Source organism: Carya illinoinensis, chromosome 8, assembly GCF_018687715.1.
Source record: "Carya illinoinensis cultivar Pawnee chromosome 8, C.illinoinensisPawnee_v1, whole genome shotgun sequence".
Lineage (NCBI taxonomy): Eukaryota > Viridiplantae > Streptophyta > Magnoliopsida > Fagales > Juglandaceae > Carya > Carya illinoinensis.
This window is the reverse complement of record NC_056759.1, coordinates 1,267,743-1,278,549: the sequence shown is the minus strand read 5'-3', so window position 1 is coordinate 1,278,549 and position 10,807 is coordinate 1,267,743. Positions and strand designations below refer to the sequence as shown.

The window sequence follows — 10,807 nt, the reverse complement described above, 5'->3', positions numbered from 1 at the left end:
TGATAAACATAAAATACGGATGATATTCGAACTCTAGATCTCAGTTATGGCGTAAGTACACCTTAATTAATCAATTCCCTTTAAATTAATTATTTCGTAAGTACTGATCTTCTGAATTTCCATGGAAATTAAGGGTTTCTCCATATATTATTTATATAATCATGGTCATTGATATAACAAAATAATAAACTTGAGAGCTAGTTGCTGGGTGGAAGTGATATTTAATTAGGGCTGGCTTGCTTGCTTTTTTATTAGAAAACTGTTAGTATGCCGTCCCTCATTTAATTACACGTTCGAATGAGATGAAATGAGATATTTTATTAAAAGTTAAATAAAATATTATTATAAAATAATTTTTTAATATTAATTTTATTTTAAAATTTAAAAAGCTTAAATTATTTATTATATTTTATATAAAAATTTAAAAAATTATAATAATAATAATATAAGAGATAGTTTAAGTTTAGGTAAACAAACGGGATGACCGACCTCTTCACTTTAGTCACTCATGTATTTTATTTTATTTTTATTTAATAATTAAAAAAGTAACTTTCAGTATATTGATATATTTTTTAAAATATTTAAATATGTTAAAAAAATATGAAATAAATGACAAGAAAATAAAAATATATATATAAATTTATACTATGCGCGCGGCACGCCAGCTATGGTTGTTGAGCAGCAGCCTAGCAATACTCTATTTATAATGACATTTATCTAGCTAAGCAATTGAGGAGAACGTGCACAATGAATATGAGCAATTATAGTTTAGTGTCCATGTCCATGTTTCTCTGACGAGTCAACCTCTTGTGATCATTCAAATCCAACCATAGTACTACAAGTAGTACACGTTTACTAATTAATTACTGATTCTTTGAAATATTATATATATATATATATATAAAGTAGTGGTGGTCAACTCGATTTTAAGCACGCGTGCGCAGATCATCCCACTAAGAATTAAACAGTATTACGTACGTACGATGATTAAACAGTTGGTTGAATTCAATCTCAACCCCCTAACTCAACTCATGATTATTTCTCACTCTATATCTTTTTTTGACTCATGAGTAATGGGCTATGATTAACGCCCGCCCATTTATAATCGGAAAACACTACTTTCATCTATCAAATGTACCGGCAGAAATAAGCTATTTTCGTGTGGCGCGGATGGCTTATGCGTGGCCTATGCTGAGAGTGAGATTCACGCGTCTCTATGTTTTAGAGAGTCTTTTATCGTTACTCACGATAATTTCTAGATTAGCACAATTGGATTTTCTAGATCTGATTATTCTCACTTTCCAGATGTGATGCATGACTTGCACGTGCCCTCATTGTCAATTTTGGCCCTTCGTCCATGATTTAACACAGTGATTAATTGTTAAGTTAAGTTTCAGCTTTTCCTAATTCAAGATCGAGTGAAAGTGAATATAATAGTTCATTCCAGCCAATTCAAATCAACACGCTGCAGCACACCCTTCTGTATTACAGCTGGAGTTGTTTAATCTGGTTATCAAACTATGTTAAACCGTCACTAAGCGGTCTTCCCCTTGTGGGAATTAGATGTAAACCATTTGTTTAGTTCCGATCACCCTCTTTGTTTTTTCTTTTTGTTTTGTAATATGTGTTGGTTTTGGAAAAAGATTTTGAAAAAATTGTAAGAGACTGCCACTCCATCAAACTTGTATTTTTTATCCGATAGTTTATATATAAGTGTCGTACTTTTTGAGAAAAAAAAAAATTTACCGACAAATATGTACGAATTAGGCAAAGTTACTGTATATACGTGTAAGATTAACGCAACATATTTCATAATGATGATATTTTTATAAAGTAATCTTAGTTTTATAAAATATTTTACTAAAACATCATTCATTTTAAAATATAATTGTGTAATATATTGTGAAAAATAATATATGTTTATCATTCGAATAATTCTATATACAATAGTGAAGTGTGTAAATATTATAAAAAATAGTAAAATTTACTATTAAAAAATTAATTTCTTTTATATAAATATCATATTTTATATATTTTTAAAACGATTACATGATGATTACATAATTTACGATTATAAATATATTTTTTCTGATCACTTTTCATGTGTACGTGTCACCTGTTCTATATTATATAGAGAACTGCTACAGGTACCCGGCGTTGGGTACCTGTTGCGGAATCACTGACGTCAGCCGATATATTATTAAAAAAAAAAAAAAAAAAGGCGAACAGAAGTCGATGAAGCCAAAACCCATTTCAAACAGCGTTTGAACGAAACCCATTTCAGCATTTCAGCGGCAAGACGTGAAACCCATTTCGTAACCCAACTCGGTAGAAAACGATTCCGAACAAACCAGTTCTCCTGCCCAGCAACCACACTCTGGTCGGCGTCGAATCCAGTTCTCCTGCCCGGCAACCACACTCCTGTCGGCGTCGAATCCGAAGCCACTACATTGTGTAGGTAGTGTTTATTAGGTAGTGTTTATTCTTCCTCTTCTTATTTCTTTCTTCAAATCCTAGATGAAATGTGTGTATAAACGCTTTTGAATGTTGGGTCTTCTATCAGATTTGTTCCTCCTCCTCTCAAGATCGGCATTTCCTTTCCCCATCCGTATAAACGCTTTTGAATGTATAAACGTATAAACGCTTTTGTCTTTGTGTGTATAAGCTGCTGCGTGAAAACATGAAGGTCTATTATCTTCTTATTTTAGATTCCCTTTTTTTTTTTTTCCTATTGGTCTTTTGGTTTATTGATGATAGTGTTCATACCAATGTATATCTTCTGGAGAGTAGGATTGAAACAAGCTCGAGTTTGCAATATAAGGGGCTACGTAATCGTTGCTTCCGACATTGGTTATGTAAACAGCTCTCGACACCAATGTCTTGGCTTCAGAGCTGTTACTCTGAACAATGTCATCGTATTAGGCGGCGTGCATATCTAAAACTCCCAACTAGTTTTAGGAAGCATTCAAGGCTAACAGAGCTGTTACTCTGTATTTCCAATGATTGGTTTTTTGTTTTGATTTTAGTTTTTGTCTATACAAATTCTAGTAGGTTATTTTTTTTTTCCTTCGCATACAAATTCTAGTAGTTACTTTTATACTACAAATTATACATATTTTTTTATTTTTAAATAATGAATATAGTTACCTCATGATGAATAAAAATTTTATGTGACTAATTTAAAAATTTTGTAAAGTATAATGTCTAAAAATAATAAGTAATAAAATGATTTCTCTATTTCTCTCCAAGATTTACGTGGCCAACGTGACACCATTTATTTGTAAAATTTTATTACTTTTGTGGGAGTAGATCAATTAATTGGTATTATTTGTGTGCTTTTAAGTATGACTAATTTGCCCTTCTATAGTTCAGTTGTGTTTATTTTAGAGTTTTCCTTCAAGAGGTAGTACTTGTAAGGCAAGGTTTATATACTTTTGTTGAATTATACAGTTCATATCTTCTCATCATGGAAAAAGGGAAAGACCATTCATCTCGGCTAATACCATCTAGCCCAAATCGCCCAACCACGGTGTGTTATATTTTATAAAAGTTTGTTGGACTATGTTGGCTTGATATCCATGGATTTCCACATGAATAACACATTGTAATAACATGTGCAGGGCATACCATCAACCTCTCTAAGCTTCAGAAATTACATGCACATGCACGGTTTCTATGGAGAATTTCCTATGTGGTCACCAGCCCTAATGCAACAGCCAGATGGCTACCAATATCCATGTGGAATTCAAGAGGTGATACAATTGTATTATTGAATTTTTATAAATTCAAGGTTATCCTTTTAAGATTATTTTCATGTGTTTTAAATATTTTTCTGGTTCTGCTAGGGCAATGATGGTTACCCAACTCCTATTATGACTACTGGATCTGCCGCGAGCCAAAGGGGTGATGTAGCAGAAACACCCAATTGTAGGGAAACTGAGTTCCCATCTACCTCCGCTAGAGTTGAAGAACCCAATTATGATAGACCAGATGTAACAGCCCGCTAGAAATTCAGTTGTGAAATTTCTATTAACTTTAGGAACCTCGTGAAAACTCCATAAGTTTTCACGAATCCATTAATCGTATAGGTTTTTGTCTAACTACATAGTTAGTGTTATTATTTACTATGGTATCAGAAGTGTGTTTTTGATTATTGGAGATAGTTAGAAGTGTCAAAATGTATTATGGTTTGTGCCATTAGACTCGGAGGGTTATTTAAAGTCTTATGGCGCAATAACATTTTTTCATATTTTCGGACAAAACGTCTGTTCAAAACTGTAGATATTATTGGATAAAAAGAAATATCTTGAGGTAATTTTCATGAATATTATTGGGTAAAAATATTTTGAGTTGATTTTTATAGATATTATTAGATAAAAATATCTTAAGTTGATTTTTTGTAGATACTATTGGATATAATATTATGAGATAATCTTTTATAGATATTTTGGGTAGGAGGAAACTACACTCAACTCTCAACTCCAGCCTCATCTCTTCCATATCTCATCCATAAGTATCTCTAGCCACCTCTCCCCACGAAATTATCTTCATTTGCACTTTCCATTGAAAGAATATCAAACACTCTCTCTCGGACAGCTTTTAGGAGGTCTTTTGCACACCCATTTCGAAGCTTTTGTAAGTGTTTTATCATAAAGTCTCCTTCATATAAGTTGTTCCTTTTTGAGTCTAGTTTACATGGATATCTTATTTGCCCCATTTGAAAATCATTTGGTCAGTAAAATATTATGTAAACTATAGAAAGGTCATTCTGGGAGATAAACTGGAGAATATGTTATAGTTTGGAGTTTTTGACCAAGCTAATGGATAGATATTGGTCCGAAATTTTTATGGAGTATTGTTAACATGTATATGTGACTATTGGTTGAGGATTTTTGCATGATTAAAGGTTTTGATGAAAGATTTTCTTAAATTTAGAAACTTAGAAACTGGAAGAAGAAAAACAGTTTCTGTTTTGAGAAAGTTTAACTCTTTGGTGGTCTAAACCTATTCCAATGACTTTGATAATTTTATTGGAGGATCCTAAGCATCTTATATACATGTTATATTATTATTTTGAAGATATTTGGTGTTAGTTTCAAAGATATGAAATTTTATGCAAAGAGATATTCAAATAAGCCAAAGTGTGGATATTCTTGGCTAAATTTATGTTTTGGTTAATTTCTAATCATGTGATCTTGAATTAGAAGCTTATATATGTTTTAGGACATCTTTTTAAACCATGTGATGGTTTGGTTTGAAGATCATATATTTATAAGTCATAGATCAAGAGATTTATCAAAACTAGTTGAGGAAAAAGTTTCTGTTTTTGGACTAAGTGTAAAACCAAAAAAAAAACTCCAAATGTTATTTTGTGATTTTGGTGAATTTAGTTTGATGATTTAAAGCATGGTTAATGTTAGGATGATATTATGAATATGTTAGAAGTAAGATTTGATTTTTGAAATTCTTGGAGATGTTTTGATTTAAGGTCAAAACTTGTGATTCAAGTGCTTGGATCTTTTTACAAAAAAAAAAAAAAAAAGTTTGGTGTTAATTATTAGCTTTTTCTAAATGGATGTTTTAAGTATGGTTTTGAACTTAGGATTGGAAGATGTTTGTTGCAAAATTTTGGTTTAAGTATGAGTTTTGAAGTTAGAAGGAATTGCAACAAAAATCAAGGGAAATGGCCTATAGATGTTTCACCCATAGTGTGTTCTTCATAGTTGTGTTTTGTTTTAAATTTTTCTGAGTTGATATTTAAGTTTAGGACAAAATTTACAATAGGAATGTAAATTTTGGAAACTTTTGGAGTTAGTATGCAAAATCCTTAAGTTATGGGTAAAACAAGCATTTTCCCACATGTAGAGAGTAAAATGAAAATTTTACTCTTTAAGTTAGTATTTTCCATATTTCAAATTATTAGTGATTTAGTTCTAACTTTTAGAATCACTAATTACAGTTCCTCGTGGTCGCACTTGAAGTTTTATAAGAAACGCGGAGATCGAGGTAAGTTAGTTTTTAACTTACTAGCAGTCTACTGTGTATGTGTGCTAAGTAAAGGAACTACAGTGTATGTATGTGTGTTATCATATATGTCATGCCATGCCAAGTTATCACGTAATTGTCTATTATATAGAATTTATTCTGTCGTCAATTTTTATCTGTTACATAATATATTCTGTCATGTATTACTGTACCTAACAAGTACGTCATGCTAAGTATGCCATCTATTACATGTATGTCAAGTCATGTAATATTCACTATTGCAAGTATGTCATGTTAAATATGTTGTCTATTATATATTATGCAATGTTACGAAATATTTCTATCTCAAGTTGGTCATGTATTTCAAGTTATATTCAAGTCACGTTATGTTACGTCAGGGTTTCAGTCATTTCGTATTCCAGTCATGTTTCATCTTGATTACTTATGTATGGGGTCATAGCAATTGTGACGCATACACTATGTGAGACACAGCAATTGTGACACGTAGAATACATGGGGCCACAACAACTGTGGAGTATGTATTTTTCATGTTAAGTCAAGTTTGTGTAGAATACATGGGGCCACAACAACTGTGGAGTATGTATTTACACGTAAAATACATGGGGCCACAACAACTGTGGAGTATGTATTTTTCATGTTAAGTCAAATTTGTGTAGAATACATGGGGCCACAACAACTGTGGAGTATGTATTTACACGTAGAATACATGGGGTCACAACAACTGTGGAGTATGTATTTTTCATGTTAATTCAAGTTTCAAAGCAAGTTCATGCTAAGTCAAGTTTCAGATTAAGTTTATGTCAAGTCAAGTTTAGTTCATGTTTCAATTTAAGTTATGTCAATTATGCTATGTTGTACGCCAAGTTATGCTTTAATTACTTATGAATTTGATTATGCATTTATGCTTTTACTGTCATGCATGCATCATTAGCTTGTGTGGAAGTTTTTTGTTAACTTACTGAGATTTGTAATCAAATCTCACTTTGGAAGTCCCAACTACCATTCCCCCCGAACGGTAGATCTTGTTACAGGACCTGAAGAAGAATCAAGAACTGATCAACTAGACACAGTTGGTTAAGCGACGGTGCGACGTCAATGTTAATATAGTAGTTAACGTAAATTACTACTTGTACAATGGAGTTGCATCTTTAGTACTTTTTGGATCATAACCATTTTGGACTAGTGTTGTGATCTATTCAATGGGTCTTTATGTATGAAGTATGTTTTAAGCATTTGGGATATTTTCAATTTGGTGCATAGTATTGCTAAAGAAAAAAATTATCCGCTGCGAATATTGTATAATGTTAGATGCATGTTAGGAACATTGCATCTTATATGTCATGAACGGGGGCAGGTAACCTTGTGTTGCATGTCTCGATGCTTCAAATGTCCGTCCGATCCCAAACGGAATTTGGGGGCGTCACACCAGATTCTATGGAAACTGAGGATGGAATTGGCGAGACATCTCAGTTAGATAATGAAATTGGTGGTGACACGATTTTAGAGCCCAAGTCGAAGATGGAGTTTAATTCCTTTGAAGAAGTAATGACTTATTATAAGCAGTATGCTAAGAGTATTGGGTTTGGAGTGATGACAAGAAGGACTGAGAAGGGTGATGATGGGACTGTCAGATATGCCACCCTCAGTTGTGCCCGGGGTGGAAAGGCCCGTAATAGGACGTTGAATGTCGCCAGGTGACGTCCGACAGGAAAGACGGAGTGTAAGACGAAGATTAATGTCTTAAAAGTAGACGGAAAGTTTCAGTTGACAACGGTTAATAACATTCATAACCACGGCCTCAGTCCAAAAAAATCCCGATTCTTTCGATGTAATCGAGAAGTTAGTGATTCCGTAAAAAGAGTCTTAGATACAAATGATCTGGCTGGTATCCGAATGAATAAGAGTTTCAGATCTCTTGTCGTTGGCGCGGGAGGTTTCGAAAACCTCCCGTTTTTGGAAAATGATTGTCGGAATTACATCGATAAGGCAAGACATCTAAGGCTTGGCGCTGGTGGTGCTGGAGCGCTTCAGGAATATTTTTTACGGATGCAATACAAGAATCCTGGGTTCTTTGCGTCGATGGATCTAGATGACGACGAGAGGTTAAAGAATGTTTTCTGGGCAGACCCTTGTAGTAGGGCAGCCTATGAAGATTTCGGTGACGTGGTTACATTCGACACCACATATCTGACGAACAGATATGGGATGCCTTTTGCACCATTTGTTGGTGTAAACCACCACGGCCAGTCAATTCTTTTGGGAGCATGATTGATATCCAATGAGGATACGGCAACGTTTGTGTAGTTATTCAAGACTTGGTTACAGTGTATGGATGGTATAGCTCCTAGAGCTATTATCACAGATTAGGACAGAGCAATGAAGAATGCTATTGCTATTGTTTTCCCAAAAAGTCGACATCGATTTTGTTTGTGGCATATACTGAAAAAAGTTCCTGAGAAGCTTTCCTCCTATTCTGCCTATAAAAGTGGGATGAAGAGTGCCTTGATGAAATGTGTGTATGATTCCCAAAATGTTGAGGAATTTGAAAGCTCTTGGGAGCAGTTAATCACCACTTACAACTTGGAGGAGAATGCTTGGCTGCAAACTTTATACACTGAGCGTGCGCATTGGGTACCGGCATTCTTGAAAGATACATTTTGGGCGGGGATGAGTACAACGCAGCGGAGCGAGAGCATGAATGTTTTTTTTTATTGTTATGTTCACGCTAAGACAAACTTGAAAGAGTTTGTCGATCAGTTTGACAACGCATTGAAGAAAAAGATTCAGAATGAAAATACCTCTAACTTTCACTCCTTCAGCGTCACCATTCCCTGTATATCTAGATCTCTGATTGAAAAGAAGTTTCAAGAATGTTACACGAATGCAAAATTCAGGGAAGTTCAGCGAGAACTTCAATGTCTTATAGATTTGTCTCCAGAGTTGTTTAAGAGAGATGGTGGTGTAAAGATGTACCTTGTAGAGGATGAGGTTCATGTGGAAGAATTCACTAAGACTGTCAGATATTCAGTGGACGTTAGTGATGTGGATACAGCCGCAAAGTGTTCATGTGGGCTATTTCAGATGAGGGGTATATTGTGCAGGCATATATTGGCTGTATTTAAATGCAATGGTTTGAAAGTTTTGCCGAATCAATATATTTTGGATAGATGGAGGAAGGACATTAGGAGGAGGTACACGTTAATCGACTGCAGTTATGACGCAGGGGGTCAGCGAGCAGATGCTAACAGATATTCTACTCTATTGAATATCTGTTATAAGATGATTACTCACGCAGCTGGTTCAAAAAAACATACTGAGGATGCATTACAGAAGTTGCATGCAATGATTACGTTATATAGTGAGAACCAAGAAGCTCCATCTAGAACATGCACGGGTTCCAATGTTATTCCTTCGATACCGGAGACAAAAACATGTGTGGGTTCACAAAAAGTACTCAGTTCGCTAGTAGTAAGAGGGAAAGGCAGACCACCATCTCTGAGGAAAGCATCAGTTATGGAAAAAGAGATGCGGAAAGTTAAATCGAAAGCGAACAATGCAACAGTCAAGAAAAAACGTAAACAGGTAATTCTATAAGCTAGTTAACAAAAAATTTCAGTATATTTTGCAGTAATAACATGTTATTAATGCATACTTGATTCAACGTGTTGTGTAACATTTGTATGTTAGAGAGCTGGAGGAGATACACCTATGCCGAACACGTGCAGGAATTTATTTGGCCCTTCAGAGGAAGATATATCCAATGTTGGATTGATGGAGGTAACAAAATTTCGTAAGCCTACCTATTGTTATGTGTGGTTATTTTTGAAAGAGTATGTAATCGAAAAGAATTATTATGTTTGTCATGTTTCAGAGCCACCCTCTTGAAGACAGTCTAGTTGTTGACATTAGTGGAACCCAGCGCCAAGAATCAATAATCGCCAGTCAAGAAAGCGTATGAAATAACAAAAATTTTGCCTCTGTTTAATATTGACATTACACTAAGACAGATACTACTCCTTGCAGATGCACTTTGGGTTGGATGGATCACAACTGGTTGCAGTAGATGAATCACAACCACGGATTGGGGTGAGAAAGTAATTAAATAACGTATTATTTCTCTTAAGACTAATTACCTTCAATAACGGATATTTTTTTGTAGGTACGGTTCCAATGTTCTATTTCATCTATTGACGTTGGTCAGCTTGCCCATGTAGGGTCGAAGCAATGATTTAGTTTGTGGCATGAGTGTATTTAATGACAGTGCAATACAACTTGGGAATTTATTTGTTTAAAGTTATTGATACTAACTAAATGATGTTGAATATATGGTGCAGCCATATATTTGTATGTTTTGTTAGGGAGCAAATTAATTGGAAGGTTTCAATTAGTCTTAAGTAAATGATGGAGTTATATAGTGATGAGTGTATGCAGGAATGTTTATGATATTACGTAAATTCAGGGAATATTTTTGGTAATTTTTTGCTTAGTGATTATAAGCAGGATTGGCCACCAAAATGGACCTTGGTGGAAATCAGTTGGACAAATTGAGAAATACAGGCACGTTCCAAGAAATCAGGAAACCTTTGCCTCTGTTTGTGATGTTTTCGCTGGTGCTAGAAGGTCAAGTCATTATAGCAGGAACATATTGGTGTATATTGACATATATTGGCTGTATTGATGGACATTTGTCTTGTGGGAGATGAAAATTTTTTTAATCTTTTGACGTGTCTTTATGCAGGCATGTGCACTGTTTTATTATTGAGTTTGTGAAGTTTTTTTTACGTCTAGGCTATCAGCGCCA

General features: G+C 34.3%; 2 protein-coding genes across 2 annotated transcripts; both read left to right on the top strand.

The window, feature by feature from the left end:
* The first annotated feature begins 7,437 nt into the window (after positions 1-7,437).
* Positions 7,438-10,405, top strand: LOC122274760 (protein FAR1-RELATED SEQUENCE 5-like). Its single transcript, XM_043083782.1, has 3 exons — positions 7,438-9,588; positions 9,694-9,783; positions 9,878-10,405. The coding sequence occupies exons 1-3, from the start codon at positions 8,383-8,385 to the stop codon at positions 9,962-9,964; spliced, it is 1,383 nt and encodes a 460-aa protein (XP_042939716.1). The 5' UTR covers positions 7,438-8,382; the 3' UTR covers positions 9,965-10,405.
* LOC122318659 (protein FAR1-RELATED SEQUENCE 5-like) lies at positions 7,441-8,274 on the top strand. Its single transcript, XM_043136219.1, has 2 exons — positions 7,441-7,700; positions 7,809-8,274. The coding sequence occupies exons 1-2, from the start codon at positions 7,441-7,443 to the stop codon at positions 8,272-8,274; spliced, it is 726 nt and encodes a 241-aa protein (XP_042992153.1).
* Positions 10,406-10,807: the final 402 nt, after the last annotated feature.